This window comes from Zea mays, chromosome 5 (assembly GCF_902167145.1).
Source record: "Zea mays cultivar B73 chromosome 5, Zm-B73-REFERENCE-NAM-5.0, whole genome shotgun sequence".
NCBI lineage: Eukaryota > Viridiplantae > Streptophyta > Magnoliopsida > Poales > Poaceae > Zea > Zea mays.
The window spans coordinates 43,943,407-43,963,840 of NC_050100.1; the positions used below are offsets into that span (position 1 = coordinate 43,943,407).

The window sequence follows — 20,434 nt, forward strand, 5'->3', positions numbered from 1 at the left end:
GACAGTTGTTGTACTCTTTTCCCTTGGTGAGTTTTCTTGAAGTTTCTCACATGAGGTTTTTAACGAGGCAACAAAGTGCAAATGCAATTTGTATCACCATGCACTCTTTCTCCATATTTTTTCCACTGGGTTTTTCGGAGTTTTAACGAGGCATATGTTGGTCGTGGTATTCGCCCAAGGGGGAGTGTTAAGTAACCCTAGTTAGGGTTATGTGGGCGAATATCGGCTTTGCCCCTGAGGGGTCTCACATCTCTATATAAGGAACATGTACACCCCTTCATATGACAGAGAAGAGAAAGAAGCCAGAGGCCCAATTCTACATCATGTGTCTCGTGTGTTTCACTGTCGTGCTTCTGGGAAGGGATACGGGTCTTCTACAACTTCTTGCGCCTCTACTGCTGACGGAAGGGAAGGGAGCGGATCGGGTGATCCGTGATAACGTAGTTCTCAACCGTTACTAACTTACTACACGTTAAGGCTTGTTAGGTCAGGACTAAATTGAACTCTTCTTCGATTGCATGGAAGAAATTGAGGAGAATTAAATCTTTTATTTCTATTCAATTTTGACTAGCAAAGAATTTTAAACAGATAGTTGGTTGAAACGAACAAGCTCTTAAACAGATAGTTCATGCCAACGTTATTCTACCCGTTCCTAACTGGAGTCATATACTGTGATGCACCTCCGGAAGAATAATCTCAGCCGGCTGCCTTTTCCGCCTAAGAAAAATTCAACTACCAATGTCACTTGACAGCATACAGTTATACACAATCCACATTTTCATTATCTTAGCTCTAATCTGGGTGAAGACAATCTACTCATCTTTCAACAGTACATCTCATTTCAAGTAACAGCATGAAATGTCAGAGACGCTCTATCGTTTCCTTGATCGCCTGGGAGCGGCCTCCTCTTCGCTCTCGCTGTCATCGTCCCGAAGGGCGCTTCTACCGTACCTGTCTCCAGACTGGGCTCTGGCTCCATCTGCTCCAGGGTTTCCAGTGTTATCATGGCCCCTGCTGCCCTGGTCTAATGCTGATGCTGTTTCAAACCTGTCCCCTCGGTCACCCCCTGGCCTTCTCTGCTCCCGCTTCGCAGCACGGTTATTTGGAGGTGGCGGGGGCATGAAGGGCGCCATACCCATGGGACGATTAGGCCGTCCAGGCCCACCCATTCCCATGCCTCCCATCAGCGGACCACGGCCAGGACCCATCATCATGTCAAGACCCAGAGGGAAAGGCTGCGGAGGCCTGCCAGGGAAACCCATCCCTGGCATCGGGCCTCTAGCAAAGTCACCAGGGAACCTTGGGCCAACGAATGGCGGGAAGCCGCGTGGCATGCCAAATGGATCAGGCATGCCGAAACCGCCGCCAAAACCAAAGCCATCACCCATCATGTTAGGAGGGAAGCCACGCCCTGCCAACATTGCCCCACGCATCATCGGCATTTGAGGCGGCCACATCATCCCCCTTCCTCTTCCCCTTCCTTGAGACTCTTGGGCGTTGCCTTCTTCCTCCTCGCTTTCCTCTTCCTCGTCCTCTTCATTGTCATCAAACAGCACAATATCTTGATTATCAGCTGCCTCATCAGCACTCACTCCCTTTGCTTTTTCCTCCTCTCGCTTGGCCTCTGCTGCAATTAGCATAGCCTGAACCCATATTCAAAAACACCAGACACAGGAAATAGACACTTAAACCAAGTGAAAAATACAAATAATATATATTAAGTAAACACAAGTGGACCAGGCCTTCTGACAAAAAATGTGCCATGCCATCTCTTTAAGCAAAACACCACTAGCACCGACTAACATGTGCAGCTGTATGCTGCTGCTTGTAGTAGAGCCAGTGTATATGCATTGTTAGTCCTTAGTCCATGAAGAGATATGATGTGTCATTATTCAATTTTAGTCAATCTAAAAGTAGCCATTATCTCCATTAGAATGAACCTTTAGCGTAAAGAAATATTGTAACTTTTAGCAATATCTTCCTGATAGAAAGGGTTTTTATTGAATACACAGGAGAGCTGTGTATTAATATATTAAGAAGAAAAATGGTCCAAAGAGAACCAAATACAACATGATCGCTGTTGGACTGCGGACAGGCTTGCGAGGCGAGGGCTGCCTGATAGAAAGGTTATCGATGTATTGTAGAAGATATGGTGTTACACATATATAGGCAAGAATAAAAACTGAACCAATCAACAGAGATCCTTGCCTAATAGAGATCGATCTATAGAGATCCTTGTCTAATAGAGATAAATCTATCTATCCTAGCTATACATGCGAGATTCTAACACCAATCAACTGAGATCCTTACCTAATAGAGATCAATCTATGTATCAACGAAAATCCTTGCCAAATAGAGATCGATCTAACTATCCTAGCCATATAGGCAGGATTCTAACACTTGCATCTCTTTTCTAGCACAGCCCCGCTATATGAATCATGATTTGACAATTATGGTCACCCACAACCATGATTTGACAATTAATCCCTCCGGCCCAGTATATAAGACGTAACCACCTCTGGATAAAAGAACAATAAATGTATTTAATTATCTCTATCAACACTAGTACTACTGCGTCGATGCACGTGTGTCTAGAGAGAGCACCCCTTATATCATGGGACAAGAATAAAAAATGGTTATGTCTTATATTATGGGATTATGGGACAGCGGGAGTACAAAACTAGTTTAGAGTTAAGAAACACAGCAAATGGTGTTCAAATGTGACTAGACCAAGGGGGTGTTTGAATGCACTGAGCTAATAGTTAGTTGGCTAACAATTTGCTAGTGGAATTAACTAGCTAACTATTAACTAATTTACTAAAAATAGCTAATAGCTGAACAATTAGCTAGGGTGTTTGGATGTCTCCAGCTAATTTTAGCCACTAACTATTAGCTCTAATGCATTCAAGATTAAACACCCCCCAAATCCTAGCTGTCAGTTGTAGTTGCAATGGACTAGGTTGATATGCCTGCTTAAGAAAACAGCAAGGTAATGAGAATATTAAAAACAAGATAAATAGGCAGTAAAATGCATAACCTACCGTGAGTTCACTGTCTGGCTCCAGATAAAGCAGAGAAGCCAACTGCTCACCAACGAAAGGTTCTAGTTCCTGGCAATCTCTGCTGATCTGCAGTAATCAGAAGTGAACTCAAAAATTAAATTCTGGAAAAAAAATCGAGAATGCAGATATATATATTAAAAAAGTATACGATTTCAACAATCTAGTCAATCATCAGTGTGTGCATAGCACTAGAATTTTTGTTACTTTTCTTTCTGGCCTACATTAATTTTGAATATCCTTCCGGCAAGATTACATTTTCAGCTAGTGTTTTAATCATCATATAAAGTGTACAAAAGTTTGATATTTAATTTTTTTCTCAAAAACGAGCAGGAGAGCTGCGCCCCTTTATATTATATATTAAGAAGATAGGAAAAAAGGTCTAAAGTAGACCAAACATCAGCAGGCCTCCTCACAGGGGCCAGAAAATAGCATACAAAAAAGAACTCATCATGTGAAAGGAACAAACAACACACCACCCTAGGGAGCAGCTGCAGAAGCAGCCAGAGAACATAGGCCCTTCGCCCTAGCTGCCTCCCAACGACTTCTCTCCTCATCTGCCCAAGCAAGGATATAGGTGAGGCAAGGAGACAATCCATCGAAGACAATTTTGTTCCGATGAATCCAAATAGTCCAAGCACCCAGGATAATAAGGGAGTTAAGGCCTTTTCTGGTGACACCTGAGACCACCTCTGAAACCTCCTCCCACCAATTCAAGAAGAGGTGACCGCCGGCTGGGGGGCTAGGGAGTGAAGCCCAAATTTCCGGAAAAGCTGGTACCAAAAGACTCTCGAGAAGGAGCAAGCCACCAGAAGATGATCAAGAGTTTCTTCAGCTTAGTCACATAGCAGACATTTCTCATGGTGGTTTAGGCATTTCTTAGCTAATCGATCTGCTGTCTTGTCCTGCATCTATTATGGGCAGCAAGCCAGATGAAAAAACGACACTTCGGCGGAGCCAAACGTAAAAAATATTATAACCTCTGATGAAATATAAATCGAGACTAAGGATGAACAGCATATGCGTGGTTCAAGGTTATTAAGGTGTAGCTTTAGCGTCGCTAAAGCGACGCCTAAGTGGTAAGGCGAGTGCGGAGGCGTAAGGTGTCCTGTCGCCTTGACTGCGAGAGCAAGGCGCAGCCCCGCAGGGAAGAAGAGGTGGTGGCGCGGCGGCGACGCACAGCGCAGCACGTAGTTCGCGGCGGCGCACAGAGCATAGGTTGTGGGGGAGCGGCAGGCGCACAGCGAGTAGGCCATGGCGACGCGGCGGCGCACAGCGCGTAGGTCACGCCAAGGGAGGAGAGCTGCAAGTAGGGGGAGCGGGAGAGGAGCGGGAGAGGGAGAAGCTGCTGCTGTCGGCTGAGGGAGAATCTGCTGCTGCCGGCTGAGGAAGGTAACCCTAAAATTGTTAGGCTGGGATGACTGGTTATGGGCTTCTTTTTCTTTTTGTTTTTTCTTTTACTTTTTTCTGTTTCTCTCTTCTACTAGGCTGAAATGGACCTACTAGGGGTGAAAACGGGACAGATACTGCCGGATACTAGCTCATCCCCGTATCCTACCCTAATATAATTTTCTCGGATATAGAATCGGGTACTGATAGTTAAAACTCAGGACAGATACAGGACGAGATCGGGTAATAATTCTGGCGGGTAAGAAACGGATACCAGATATTACTCGGGTAGATAACAGATATTTGTCGGATAGTTTGTCCCGATAATATTAATTATCAAAATGTTCAACAAATCAATAAAAGAAGGAATATATAAGCATGTATATGATGTGGTCTGCTGCTTCTCTTGGGAGTATGCAGGGGAGAGACAAGAGATGGAGCGTAAGGCGTGGGGGGATCACCGCCGCCGGCCTGGCTGTGATGGTCAGTCAGGACGACCTCCCTACCTGGAGATCTTTATTCCTTCAATACCTAATACAAACTAAAGGCAAATTCCCTTATAGACTGGGACTGCCACACCAACCAATAGGATAACAATTATCTGCTATAAAATAGATCTAATCAATCTCTTAACTGAACAGCTAAAAAATCTCCCGACCCCTATCTTCTAGCTGCACACCTGGGCTCAACTCGTAGCTGCGCTGGCCCCCTTTCTTCCTATGATAATGCTTGCCTAAGAAAGCATCTATAACATTTCCCTCCCCCCCCCCCAACAACAAACAGCTCATCTGCGAGCTGTACTTCCGGAAAACGACTCTTGAATTCTTCCAGTGGTTCCCAGGTTGCTTCTGAGGAGGGCTAACCCATCCATTGCACAAGCACTTCCCAGACGCCTCTATTTAGCCGAGCTTTAGTCACTGTGACCGGTGTAGGCACCACTCTGCCATGCAGCAGTTCAGGCAGAGGCACCACTGTCTCTGGAGGTGTTCCTTCGTACTTCTTTAGGAGCGAGACATGAAAGACATCATGAATACGCGATCGAGTTGGTAGTTCCAATTGACAAAAAACTGGACCTACTGTCTTCACAATCTTGTAGGGGCCATAGAATCTTGGTCCCAACTTTGAATGAGATGGAGAAATCACTCCCACCGCTGTACGCTGCTGTAACCGGACCCAGACCCACTGCCCCACCTGAAACTCAACCTTCCTTCTGCCCTTATCTTGCTGATGTTTCATAGTAATCTGTGCCTGTATCAATCTGTCTTTGATTTCAGCCAAGAAGTCATCCCTGTCTTTCATCTGTTTGTCAACTGCTGCTAACCGTGCACTCCCAGGTTCATAAGACTGCAAGGATGGAGGTTCCCTGCCATACACCACCTGGAACGGTGAGCATTTGAGGGACGTATGATATGAAGTATTGTAACAATACTCTGCCCACGACAACCATTGCAACCATGTGCGAGGTCTGTCACCCGCCAAACACCGCAAATACATTAGGATCACCCTGTTTACCACCTCTGATTGGCCATCCGATCGAGGGTGGAAGGCCAAGCTCATGCATAATTGGACCCCAGCGAGCTTAAACAACTCCTTCCAAAACGCACTGGTGAAAACTGTGTCTCTGTCACTAACAATTGAGCATGGAAACCCGTGCAATCTGACTATATGATCAAAGAATGCCTTGGCCACTGACGATGCAGAATACGGAAGTTCCACGAAATTGGTCCCAAGGACTGGAGCCACTGAACGCCCAAAATGAAGTCAAATCCAGCGAGGGGTAAGACATAACCAGTAAGAACAAAGGCTGCATGATCAATGGAGAGTTGGATGTTGTGGCAAATGCCTGCACTTGGTATTTTGTCCCCATTAGCTACCTTCACTGATAGTCCAGGTCTGCAGTCCACCTGCAGCCAAAGTTTAGCCGCCACATTCTCCTGGATGAAGGTGTGGGTTGACCCAGAATCCACCAGCGCAATCAGGGAGGTGCCATGGATATTGATTCGGAGCTACATGGTATGTCCCACCTCAATGCCTGTCAATGCGTGGAGGGAGATGCCCAATTCAGCAGCTACCTCCTCTTCATCTTCATCGGCTAACTCCAGAAAGAAGACCCCTTTGGCTGCACATTTATGGTCAGCAGTGTACTTCTCTGTGCAGTTATAGCATTCGCCGCGCGCCCTTTTTGCAGCTTACTCCTCTGCTGACAGTCTTCTGAAAAGTGATCTGGGGTTTGGTACAGTCTTCTGGGCCAGTGCTGGTGCCATTGGTTTCTGCTGTATAGAGCCAGCACGTCCTCCCTTGAAGGCTCTCTCTTTTGCTGCTTCATTCTCGCGACGCTCATAAACCCTTGCCAAACTCATGGCTGTTTGAAGATGAGTGGGGGCTTGGAGCTCCACATCTGTCCGCAGCGGCTCGCCCAGGCCAGCTGTATACAGATTAACTTGTTGGGTCAAGGATAGATCATCACAACGGCAAAGGAGCTGCGAGAACTGCCTTTTGTACTCGTCCACAGAGCCGGTGCGGCGAAGGTCCTTCAGCTCAGCCAGGCCATTGGAGCGCAGGGGCGGTCCAAAGCGCATGTTGACGAAGGAGGCAAACCGAGGCCAAGACAAGATGCCATGGTCCCGCTCCAGCGCGTAGTACCATTCCGCTGCGACACCTTCCAAATTTTGGGATGCTATCCAGACCCAATCCTCATCGAGGGTGCGCATACCACAGAAGTATGATGCACATTTGGTGAGCCATGGAAGAGGATCGGACTAACCATCGAAGGACGGAAAGTTGGGTTTGGGCCGATGGTGGTCACCATGCCCGTGGTTGTCACGCGTAGACCGCCCATCATCGGAGTCTTCGTGACGATAATCGCTGTTGCGGCCACGGTTGCGGTAGCTCCTCCTGCCGATGGCATCCCACCGGCCCTGCCTGGGCCGACGCCTGCCCATGCTGTTGCGGGCGCGCCGATCCAGACCGGCTTCTATGTCTTCAGTGTCTGCTTCGTTGTTGGCGGCATCTAGATCATCTTGCGCCAGGCTGCCCAGACCCGAACTCGCTTGTGGCTGGACCGGTTGCTTCCCTGTTGTGATTTACAGGCGAGCAAGGCACGTGTCATGGGAGTCCATGCGCCGGTTGAGCGTCTCCAGCTGTGCCGACAGTTTGGTCCCCAAGTCGGTCATGGATGTGAACTGGGTGACCAGAAAATCCAACTTCTCCACAGACGTCATGGTCGCAGGATCACCCCCGGAGCCGGCCATGGAAGGCGATGCTCCAGTTGAATCTGATACCAAATGATGTGGTCTGCTGCTTCTCTTGGGAGTACGCAGGGGAGAGACAAGAGGATGAGAGGAACATGAGATGGACCTTAAGGCGTAGGGGGGAGGGTGATCACCGCCGCCGGCCTGGCTGTGATGATCAGCCAAGAGGACCGAAGGTGACCTCCCTACCTGGAGATCTTTATTCCTTCAATACCTAATACAAACTAAAGGTAAATTCCCTTATAGACTGGGACTGCCACACCACCCAACAGGATAACAATTATCTACTATAAAATAGGAGATCTAATCTATCTCTTAACTGAACAGCTAAAAAATCTCCTGATCCCTATCTTCTAGCTGCGCACCTGGGCCCAACTCCTAGCTGCGCTGGCTCCCTTTCTTCCTATGATAATGCTTGCCTAAGAAAGCATCTATAACAGTATATGATAGGTCAAATATAGAAAATTATACCTACAAAATTAACATCATGAAGCTCAAAGTTACTAATGGCAAGGACATTATAAAACAACACAATTTCAAAAAAAAAAAATCATCAGCATAAACCCTATTTCAGGCATAATCCACAAGCATACAACAGATAGTAGATAGTTGGTATTAATTAACAGGTTCAAGTCACTTTCACATCACAAAATGACAGAACATAAATCACAATAGTCATTTGATCATGTCCAGTCCGGAACAACACAATAAGTGAAGAAGTGCAGACAGCAAGCAACAACAATAAATATAGTCCAACTTCCAAATAGCCAGCAAGCCTGAGTGCCTCAAATAAATTTATATATACGATAAATGTACAAGTGACTCAAATAATCATGTAACCTTTGATTTGGAACCAAAAAGCCAGCCGGAGTACCTCACGCCTTTGATTTGGACGATCGACGTCTGACGGACGGTGTGCCTCATGCCTAAACAGGCACAGCTAACCCTAGTTGATATTGCTCTTTTAACTAATTGGGCTAATGGACCAAAACGCCAGCCCACAAGGCGCAAGAACAGAGAGCTGTAGAGCACAGCACATCAGCACCGGCCAAACACCCAGACTGCTAGATGAGCCAACCGGGTACCTGACTATCCGGTACCCATATCCGACCCGAGGTTTGTGGGTAGTTACCAGGTACCAGTGACTCCATATCCTACCCGTATCCGGATGTGCATTATCCGAGTAGTACCCGTATCCATCCCGACAACAAAAATATTTGAATCCGTATCCGAAAATTCGGATTATTTTGATAACCGTATCCGGTACCCGTCCCGTTTTCACCCCTAGGACCTACTAAGGTCTAATAGCTGTGCTATTTTTTTTATTACCTTCAAATTAGCGATATATAAATAATATTTGGTCTAATTTTAAATAATTATATTATATATATAATTAAGTTGTCGCCTCGCCTTATGCCTTTTCGCTTAAAAGGTAAAAAGGAGGGCGCTCACCTTACCACATTAATAACTATGGTGTGGTTTATAGTTAAAGCAAAGTCAGCTCAGTTTTTCCAAGCATGTTTGACAATGGCATTAAACATTGTGATAAATAACCATCAAGATGGAGAAATATCAGAAAATATGAAATAAGACAAGACACGAAATAGTGCTATATGTATAAGCTAACCCAACAGTTTCCACACTTTGCCCTTTTATAATATATAAAAAACATAAAGCATCATACTTCAAGGAGCCAAGGCCAGTGAACACCTGAAACAAGGTAATCAACATACCTTAACAGGGAGGTTATCATTGTATGGATTTCGGAGATGATGGGTTTTCTGAAATGACAACTCACAAAGCTGCAGCGCAAAAAACTGTTGTAAGTATAGACACAATGATGATATTAGACATGTCGTTAACTAAAGCTTTCATGCAAAAACAGATGGCAAGAAATATTCAATGAGAAGTCTTATCAGCCACGACTTCAATTGATGATTTGGTGAATGATATAACCATGCTTGTAAACTCAACATAAATTTTATGGTCCAGTTTAAAAAATGAATTTATATCAATATAAAGGTGATAAGCCATGTTAAATTGTATTATGTCCAGTTCATAAAAACGCAAACAAAACATAAACACAAGGCCTTTGGCCTACACGCTTGCAAGAACTAAAGCTAATTACCAATGAATAGTTCATCTGTACAATGAATGAGTAGAAGATCCAAATTTTGATATGGAGAACAGCACCCAATGGAATGACACTTCAAGGCATTGATACAATAGTTTCAGCTTCTAAATAAATGGCCTGGGCCTAAAGCACATCTTAACCACAACTCCATCAACATATAAGTCTCACTTTCTATCAGGTTTGCATGGTTGTAAACCTGAGCTTGGCTATTTTAGATGGTTTGCCCAAAAGAGAACTAAGTCCAGATTCCCTTGGGAACAGGGTCGGGGTTGCACAGATGAATAGATGGACAGAAAGGAAGATTTGCGCTCTATTAACCGAACTAAAAGTACAACATACAAAAGTATTCATGCAGTATAATGTGAATTTATAACCATACTGTCATGGGCCAGAGCTCGGTGCAACACATTAGCCAAGCTGCATGGCTTCCCGCCCACGCAATGCGGCAACAGCATGAACTTATGTAAATTTATAACCATACTGTCATTAGTTGCATTAGGAATTGCCATATGTTTGCCACAATGCCACATGAGCATTTATAGGAGTAATGTGGTCGGGAGGAATCAAACAAAAAGAGAAATCAATATTCATGCCGATATATCTTCTCATCCTACCCTTGTGGTGAGGCTACCGCCTGCCAAGAAGGTCACTTTGTTTGGGCTCAAGGCCATCTAAAACACGCCCATAACACATAAGCTATGGTTATCAGTTATCAGCTCAAAAGTCGAGGATCCCATCATCTGGAAAGGGCTAAGAGCGAAAGGGCCTCTAACCTAGTGGTTAAGGCTTCCGAGTAGCACCTCCAAGACCCGGGTTCGATTCCTCTCGGGGGCGAATTTTCCAGCTTGGTTAAAAGATCTCCTTGTTGTGCCTCATCCGCTCTCGGGTTACGATGTTCTGTGTACCACCCTCCAGTTTGGGCGTTGTAGAGTGGACGTTGGACGATTGGACGGTTGACGCCGGCCCATTAGTGATGGGGGGCCAAGATTCGGGGATTTTCTCGGTCGGGACCAATGTTTCAGTCTCTTCTTCGTATTATGCCAGGAGGGGGTCATTCCCTCCCCCAGACGATTTTTTATTGGAAAGGGCTAAGCTACAGTTAAAGTGATGATAAACAAACAGGGATACAAAATCAGCAAGAAAACTGCACCTTAAGCCACTGCATAGAGAAGTTCCGACCAAAATGCGCTGTTCCATGAGCAGATTTCCAATTTCCACCACCAATGTAGCCACCAATCCTAGAAGTCATCTTTGCACACCCCTTGAGAAGCATAACATTTAGTCTCAAAATAGCATTTTCAAAGATTACATAAAAACAAGCAAATATAACAATATTCATAGCAAATATGAACCTTCAGTATACCTGGAAATTGCGAGTTCTATTAATTGAGAATATCAAAATAACATTCTCAGTGGATTCAAAAGCTTCATTGAGTTTAGCCTCATTACTCCTCTGTGTGGCCCAAATTCCTTGTTGAACTGATATTTCCAGATTCTCCCGATTGCAACTTTTAACAATGAAATACCTGATGACATTTACCAACCCAAGACTGGATTAAAGAACCATTATAGTATAGCATTGCTGATACCATTAAGCAATTAAATGGAACTTCTGACTGAAGATGCACAGGTGATGGTGTTACTAAAATATGGGCTAAATTGAAGAATTCACTCAACCATCGCGATGGTTCTTAAGGCGGTAAGGCAAGATAAAGCGTTGAAACACTACTTGGTCGCCTAGGTGCCGCCTCAGGCGAGCAAGGCGACGCCTTATCAATCTGAGAACGAGCCAAACAACAACATGGAGAAGGAAGAAAAAGAAAAAAAGAAGGAAAACGGAGGAGGCCCAGCCCATATAATCCTTCCCCTGGTTGCCCTCGGTTAGTCGGTTGCCTCTCTCCTCCATGATTCAACCGCTGGTTGCCTTCTCCCCCATAATTGAACTGTCGCTGCCGCCGATTGAGCCATTGCCGCCCCTGATACACCGCCATCTCCGCCAATTCGACCGCCACCGCTCCCGAGTCAGCTGCGCTGCCCTGATTCGACGCCCTCCTCCTCCTTCCCCTCTGCCCTCTACCCTCTTGCTGATTCTTACCTAGGTGACGGGAACACCTTGGATCTTTTGGGCGTCTGGACACCCAGGCGACGTCTTTAAAACACTAGCCATAGCGATAGATACACACAAAAAAAAACAAATAACCTGACAGAAGGTGGACCCATAGCATTGTTATTCATAAAACTACGTAACTTACTTGCTATGCTCCATATATATTTCAGCAAGTCAAATATCTGATTACTATGTCTGTAAAACAAAAGGGATATTCTAGCCCTTCTTTTTCAAGGGGTTCCTCAAGAAACCCTAAAAATAAGTGGAAAAATGTTGATTTCCCAAGTATTGCAGCACATGAACCAGATATATAAAAAAACAGTGTACCAAAGATGTATGAAAAATTGAAAACCTAACATACAGGTCAAGTTCCTAAGATTAAAAACTCTAGTTTGTCAATAAAATGGCATCTAAATTTGAAAATACTAAACAAGTAAAAATTCAGGTTAAAGTGAGTATAGTGTAAATTGCATATGTGAATAATCATGTCTCCATGGGCAGCATAGGCATGCTCAATACCCTATGTATGATATGACCTGGATCAGACTACAGGTCCATTCGTGCGATGTTCACCATCTCATGAGCTACTTGAACTTTCCACCACGAAATCCGTCAATGCAAAGAGTAGTATCTTAGCAGTAACTATCATTACAAAGGCTTCTATTGAAGAGCTGAATATTGTGGAACCAACCTCAACTACCTAACATATAACCTAGCTTTGTAATCCAAAGAGCAACATGACTACGAACTTTTTTCTTTCAATTAGTTATAGATGACATAAGCTTAAAATTAAGTACAAGTGTACAGCTTATCAAGTGTCAAAACATATAATATAATATAGTAGTTTTATGAGATACGCTATTGCAACCAAAACTATGTATGTAGTTTTCACAGTTCTAAAAGCTTTACAAGCATGACTAGAAACTCCACACACACCTAGATGGTCCTTGTGGAAGGGGTGTGGCGATTCTAGTGGCCTGATGGCCATTTGAAACACCTTGGGCCTGGTCATTTGTATTTGGCTTCTGCTGCTGCTGTGGTGGCTGTTGATTCAGCGTTTGTGCTTGTTGTCCACCAGCTGGTGGAGCTGCAGCAGTAGCATTTTCTGCTGAGTTTTGGTTAGGCAACGCAGAACCCTGTGGATGTTGTGGCCTCTCCCCTTGCTGATTATAATTACTATTTCTATTCTGACTGTATCTGTTAAAAGAGCGCATCTGCAAAATCTTCTGAAGAACTTCCTCAACAGAAGGCGGTGGCCCAGGTAGCTTGATATGCTTGTACCGGCAATTAGGACCATTGGGACAAAACCCCATCTTGTACCTGCAAAGTATGAAATAACAGAAATTCAGATGTGATGAAAGATGGCAAGCAATCATTCTTAACTTTGAAGAGTGACAATACAAAAATTAATTCTTAGAGGCACCAGGTTTTAAGCAAAAAACTGCCAAATACATTGCATTTCCAGAATATCATGTCAGCTTTACCTTCTTTCACTGAAATTATCAAAGCTGCTAAATTCTATATAAAATTGAATCAAACCGCTGTACCAACCGCAGACTTAAGATTGACACAGGGATGATGATCCATGTAATCTCAAACCCAAACCCTCAATCAATCAACACGAAGTTGGCATCTTATATAGTACTTAGAAAAAACCCTGACGAGTTAACAAATTTCGTCGACCAGAGACACCAAGCTTATAAAAGCCGCCTCTTTCCCACCCAAACATTAGAATCAACATGGGGAACCCGAACAAGTCGGGTGGGAGTTAGATATCTCACATGTTGCACTCCTTGACGTCGTCGTACGAGTGCTTGTACGCGCAGTCGGGCTCGCGGCACTCGCCGAAGTCGCGGAAGAAACGGCAGACGGGCATGCGGGCCTTGTCGAACTGGTGCAGGAACCCGCACGCCTCGCCCTTCATGCATAGGCCCCGAAGCCAGTGGCGGCACACCGTCTGGCGGTAGCTCCCGCGACCTCGGCCGCGCCCGTGCATACCCGGCCCGTCGCCGCCTCCCGCGCCAGGGTCAGTGGAGGACGGCACGGGGCCCCCGGCCGCCGGGGCAGAGTCGAGGCCGCCCTCGAAGTCGAAGCTCAGTCCGCCGTCGCCGTCGTCCATGAGAGATGCTAGGGTTTGGGATCTTTTTTTTTTCTTCGATCGTATATACAACTGGGGAGCAGAACAGTTCTTGGGGCTGGTTGCTTGAGATCCAGACTCCCAGTCAAGTGACAATCATCGGCAATCTCATCCCTCAAGTTGTATTCGCTAAAAAATATGTCTCAACCTTAGTGGGAAAATATCCTATGCAATCACTTATCCTAGTGCAAGCATGCAATCAAGCGATCTGGTGCATCCGATTTAGATCTAATGGTAACTGTTATTTTACATTTAACCCCTTCCACCTAAAACCTAGTGTCTATTTTACATTTAACCACTTCCGTATGAAACCGTTGGATCTAGATTGGATGCTCTGGATAGTTTGATTGTACGCTTGCACCAAAATGAGTGATTGCACCGGATATGTCCTCCTCAACTAAACAGCTACAACAGTATAATATATTTTAAAAATCTATAGATTCTTATAGTTTAACTAGGTGTGTGATCGTACGTTACAACGGGGATACGTTGTGATGAGCATCGACACATATCTGATCGGATCTTATATTTCCTTAGGTGTCTAGAGAAAGTTTGCTCGAAAGCACTCTGTTCCACGCTTGTATGAGTCTTGTTAATTTGCATGTCTCGTGCATAGTCTCTCACCATCTATTCACAATTGTTGAGTTTGTGTAAACTCACAGTGTCAATGAGGCCATTGCGACCGGATGATGTACCAAGTGAGTCGAGCACTTGTATCTCCAGATTTCTTGCTTGATCACGGCAAGATATCATTGCATTTCTCGGATATTTATTGGAATAAATACCTACATCTCAATTATAAATATTGCATAAAAATACATGTAAACACTAACTGTGTAGATTGCAAACTCGTATTTACCATGTCATGGTCTAGATAAAGTAAAACCCTTCTTTTAGCGCTAGATATTTGTCGGGGACCATAATTAGGGGTACCCCCAAGACTCCTAATCTCAGCTGATAACCCCCATCAGCACAAAGCTGCAAAGGCCTGATGGGCGCGATTAAGGTCAAGGCTCAGTCCTCTCAAGGGACACGATCCCGCCTCGTCCGAGCCCAGCCTCGGGCAAAGGCAGCTGACCCCGGAGGATTCACGTCTCGCCCGAGGGCACCCTCAAGCAACGGACACACCTTCGGCTCGCTTGAGGCCCAGTCTTCGCAGAGAAGCAACCTTGGCCAGATCGCCACGCCAACCGACCGTATCGCAGAAGCATTTAATGCAAGGATCATCTAACACCTTATCCTGACGCGCGCTCTTCAGTCGACAGAGCCGAAGTGACCGCAGTCACTTTGCCGCTCCACTGACCGACCTGACAAGAAAACAGCGCCGCCTGCGTCGCTCCGACTGTTGTGCCACTCGACAGAGTAAGGTTGACAGCAGCTAAGTCCAGCCTCGGGCGCCATAGGAAGCTCCGCCTCGCCCGACCCCAGGGCTCGGCCCCCGTCTTGGCCTCGGAAGATGGACTTCGCCTCGCCCAACCCCAGGGCTCGGACTCAACCATAACTCAGAAGACGACGGACTCCGCCTCGCCCGACCCCAGGGCTCGGACACAGCCTCGGCCTCGGAAGACGGTCTCCGCCTCGCCCGACCCCAGGGCTCGGGCTCAACCTCGACGCTGGACGACGAACTCCGCCTCGCCTGACCCCAGGGCTCGGACACAGCCTCGGCCTCGGAAGACGGTCTCCGTCTCGCCCGACCCCAGGGCTCGGGCACAGCCTCGGCCTCGGAAGACGGTCTCCGCCTCGCCCGACCCGGGGCTCGGACTCGACCTCGACCTCGGAAGACGGACTCGACCTCGACCTCGGAGGAGCCTCCGCCTCGCCCGACCTAGGGCTCGGACCGACCACGTCACAGGGGGGGCATCATTACCCTACCCCTAGCTAGCTCAGGCTACGGGGAACAAGACCGGCGTCCCATCTGGCTCGCCCCGGTAAACAAATAATGATGGCGCCCCGCGTGCTCCATGACGACGACGGCTCTCAGCCCCTTACAGAAGCAAGGAGACGTCAGCAAGGATTCGACAACCTCGACAGCTGTCCTTCCGCAGGGCTCCAGCTCTCCTCCGACGGCCACGACATCACATGAACAGGGTGCCAAAACCTCTCCGACTGCCACGACGGCATGTACTTAGGGCTCTAGCTCCTCTCTGCTAGACACGTTAGCACATTGCTACATCCCCATTGTACACCTGGACCCTCTCCTTACGCCTATAAAAGGAAGGTCCAGGGCTCTCGTACGGGAAGGTTGGTCGCGCGGGGGAACGGGCCGGCGCATAAGGCTCTCCCTCTCTCTCTCTCCCACGCGGACGCTTGTAACCCCCTACTGCAAGTGCAGCCGACCTGGGCGCAGGGCAACACGAAGGCCGCGGGTTTCCCCTTTTGCCTGTTTCTTCCCCCCTTCGTGCTCTGTCTCGCGCCGACCCATCTGGGCTGGGGCACGCGGCGACAATTCACTCGTCGGTCTAGGGACCCCCAGGGGTCGAAACGCTGACAATTGGCACGCCAGGTAGGGGCCTGCTGCGTGTTGACGAACAGCTTCCCGTCAAGCTCCAGATGGGTAGTCTCCAGCAATCTCTCCAACCCGGGACGATTCTCCGTTTCGGGAGTCTTGAGTTCATGTCCCTCGACGGCAGCTACGACATTATACTCCTTCCTCCGCTGCGCGACAGCGACAATGGCGGTCGTCAGCCCGCCCGCCGGTGGTGGAATCAACGACGTCTTCCCCACGTGGCGGAAGCACAACATTCGGGTTTGTCCCATCACCTCCCCCGCCGACGGAGGAGGAGGCGGGGCAACCATGGCCAAGCAGGAGGCGGCACCTCGTCGGCTGTCGAGCAAGTCGACGACGCCGGCGCCCCAGCGGGGGACGCGTCGGGCGTCGACCTCGCGTCTGAGACGAAGACGAGCGCCGTTTCCACGCAACGCGCCGACTCCAAGCAGACGGACGACACCAGCACGCTCGCGAAGGACTTGCTGGGCGTCGCCCTCGTACGTGAGACAACGGTGCAGTCCGCCCCTGACGCGACTTCGTCACCGCCCGTCGACCAAGAGGTACCGACCGATTCCCATCTCGTGCTTTTTGGATTCAGCCTCGACCCACCAAGCGACTCCGCTTCGGTGGAAGCCTTCATAGAGGCATGCACCAACCCTCCGGGGTACCATATGCGGTCGCCCTGGGACAGACTGACGGCCGTCTCAACCTACGGACCCTCGAGTCCCGAGGAAGATGACGAGCCCAACTTTTGTTGGGATTTCTCTGGGCTCGGTAACCCCAGTGCCATGCGGGACTTCATGACCGCATGCGACTACTGCCTCTCCGATTGTTCCGATGGTAGCCGCAGCTTCGGCGACGAGGACTGCGGCCCAAGTCGTGAATGTTTCCACGTTGATCTAGGGGGTCCCGGCGAAGGCAACCATCTTGGTATACCGGAGAACGGCGATCCCCCTAGGCCTACGCCTCGCGTTGACATCCTTCGGGAGCTAGCTGTGGTCCCAGTCCCTGCGGGGGGTCAGGACGCACAGCTCGAGCAAATCCGTGAGATGCAGGCCAGGCTCGACGAGGGAGCAGGAACACTTGAGCAGTTCCGACGGAACATCGGACAGGAATGGGCAGACCAAGCGCCGGCCGGAGAAGCGCGTCATCCACCCCAGGGCATCCAGCACCGCATTGCCGACGATGTCAGGGCAAGGCCGCCACCGGCTTCCATTGGGGTCGGCCAGAACCTGGCTGCAGCAGCAATACTACTCTCCGCGATGCCGGAACCATCGACCACCGAAGGACGGCGTATCCAGGGAGAGCTCAAGAATCTCCTGGAGGATGCCACGGTCCAACGGGCCGAAAGCTCTGCCTCCCGAAGGCAGGGGTACCCCTCGGAGCATCGCGCCGCGACTTCCTGATTTATGCGGGAAGCCTCGGTCCACACCGGGCACACGCGCAACACGGCGCCTGCGGCCCCGGGTCGCCTCGGCAACGAGCACCACCACCGCAACCGTCGAGCCTACCTCGACGAGAGGGTGCGCCGAGGCTACCACCCCAGGCGTGGGGGACGCTACGACAGCGGAGAGGATCGGAGTCCCTCGCCCGAACCACCCGGTCCGCAGGCTTTCAGCCGGGCCATACGACGGGCGTCGTTCCCGACCCGGTTCCGAACCCCGACTACCATCACAAAGTACTCAGGGGAGACGAGGCCAGAACTGTGGCTCGCGGACTACCGGCTGGCCTGCCGGCTGGGTGGAACGAACGATGACAACCTCATCATCTGCAACCTCCCCTTGTTCCTCTCCGACACCGCTCGAGCCTGGCTGGAGCATCTGCCTCCGGGGCAGATCTCCAACTGGGACGACCTGGTCCAAGCCTTCGCCGGCAACTTCCAGGGCACGTACGTGCGCCCTGGGAACTCCTGGGATCTCCGAAGCTGCCGCCAGCAGCCGGGAGAGTCTCTCCGGGACTACATCCGGCGATTCTCGAAGCAGCGCACCGAGCTGCCCAACGTCACTGACTCGGATGTCATCGGCGCGTTCCTCGCCGGCACCACCTGCCGCGACCTGGTGAGCAAGCTGGGTCGCAAGACCCCCACCAGGGCGAGCGAGCTGATGGACATCGCCACCAAGTTCGCCTCTGGCCAGGAGGCGGTTGAGGCCATCTTCCGGAAGGACAAGCATCCCTAGGGCCGCCAGCCGGAAGATGTCCCCGAGGCGTCCACTCAGCGCGGCGCCAGGAAGAAGGGCAAGAAGAAGTCGCAAGCGAAACGCGACGCCGCCAATGCAAACCTTGTCGCCGCCGCTGAGTACAAGAACCCTCGGAAACCTCCCGGAGGAGCCAATCTCTTCGACAAGATGCTCAAGGAGCCGTGCCCCTATCATCAGGGGCCCGTCAAGAACGCCCTTGTGGAGTGTGTCATGCTTCGGCGCCACTTTCACAAGGTCGGGCCACCTGCGGAAGGTGGCAGGGCCCACAACAACGACAAGAAGGAGGATCACAAGGCAGAGGAGTTCCCCAAGGTCCACGACCGCTTCATGATTTACGGTGGGCCAGTGGCGAACGCCTCGGCTCGGCACCGCAAGCAAGAGCGTCGGGAGGTCTGCTCGGTAAAGGTGGCGGCGCCAGTCTACCTAGACTGGTCCGACAAGCCCATCACCTTCGACCAGGGCGACCACCCCGACCGCGTGCCGAGCCCGGGGAAGTATCCGCTCGTTGTCGACCTCGTCATCGGCAACGTTAGGCTCACCAAGGTCCTCATGGACGGAGGCAGCAGCCTCAACATCATCTACGTCGAGACCCTCGGGCTCCTGCGGATCAATCTGTCCTTGATCCGGGCAGGCGCGGCGCCTTTTCATGGGATCATCCCCGGAAAACGCGTCCAACCCACAACTCGATCTGCCCGTCTGCTTTGGGACTCCCTCCAACTTCCGAAGGGAAACCCTCACCTTCGAGGTGGTCGGGTTCCGAGGAACCTACCACGCAGTACTGGGGAGGCCATGCTACGCCAAGTTCATGGTCGTCCCCAACTACACCTACCTCAAGCTCAAGATGTCGGGCCCCAACGGGTCATCACCATCGGCCCCACGTACCGACACGCGTACGAATGCGACGTGGAGTGCGTGGAGTACACCGAGGCCCTCGCCGAATCCGAGGCCCTCATCGCCGACCTGGAGAGCCTCTCCAAGGAGGCGCCAGACGTGAAGCGCCATGCCGGCAACTTCAAGCCAGCAGAGACGGTTAAGTCCGTCCCTCTTGACCCCAGCAACGACGCCTCCAAGCAGATACGGATCGGCTCCGAGCTCGACCCCAAATAGGAAGCAGTGCTCGTCGACTTTCTCCGCGCGAACGTCGAAGTCTTTGCGTGGAGTCCCTCGGACATGCCTGGCATACCGAGGGATGTCGCCGAGCACTCGCTGGATATCCGAGCTGGAGCCCGACCCGTGAAGCAGCCTCTACGCCGATTCGACGAAGAAAAGCGCAGAGCCATAGGCGAGGAGATCCACAAGCTGATGGCCGCAGGGTTTATCAAAGAGGTATTCCATCCCGAATGGCTTGCCAACCCTGTGCTTGTGAGAAAGAAAGGAGGGAAATGGTGGATGTGTGTAGACTACACTGGTCTAAATAAAGCATGTCCGAAGGTTCCCTACCCTTTGCCTCGCATCGATCAAATCGTAGATTCCACTGCTGGGTGCGAAACCCTATCTTTCCTCGATGCCTACTCAGGGTATCACCAAATCAGGATGAAAGAGTCCGACCAGCTCGCGACTTCTTTCATCACACCTTTTGGCATGTACTACTATGTTACTATGCCATTTGGTTTGAGGAATGCGGGTGCAACATACCAAAGGTGCATGAACCACGTGTTCGGAGAGCACATT

General features: G+C 49.5%; 1 protein-coding gene across 1 annotated transcript; it reads right to left on the reverse strand.

The window, feature by feature from the left end:
• Window positions 1–535: 535 nt before the first annotated feature.
• Window positions 536–14,411, reverse strand: LOC103626282 (zinc finger CCCH domain-containing protein 45). The gene is made up of 7 exons (XM_020538318.2): window positions 13,722–14,411; window positions 12,877–13,260; window positions 11,197–11,359; window positions 10,984–11,094; window positions 9,433–9,501; window positions 3,042–3,128; window positions 536–1,643 (listed from the first exon to the last, which is right to left on the reverse strand). Exons 1-7 carry the CDS (start codon window positions 14,057–14,059, stop codon window positions 873–875), a joined length of 1,923 nt encoding a protein of 640 aa, XP_020393907.1. The 5' UTR covers window positions 14,060–14,411; the 3' UTR covers window positions 536–872.
• Window positions 14,412–20,434: the final 6,023 nt, after the last annotated feature.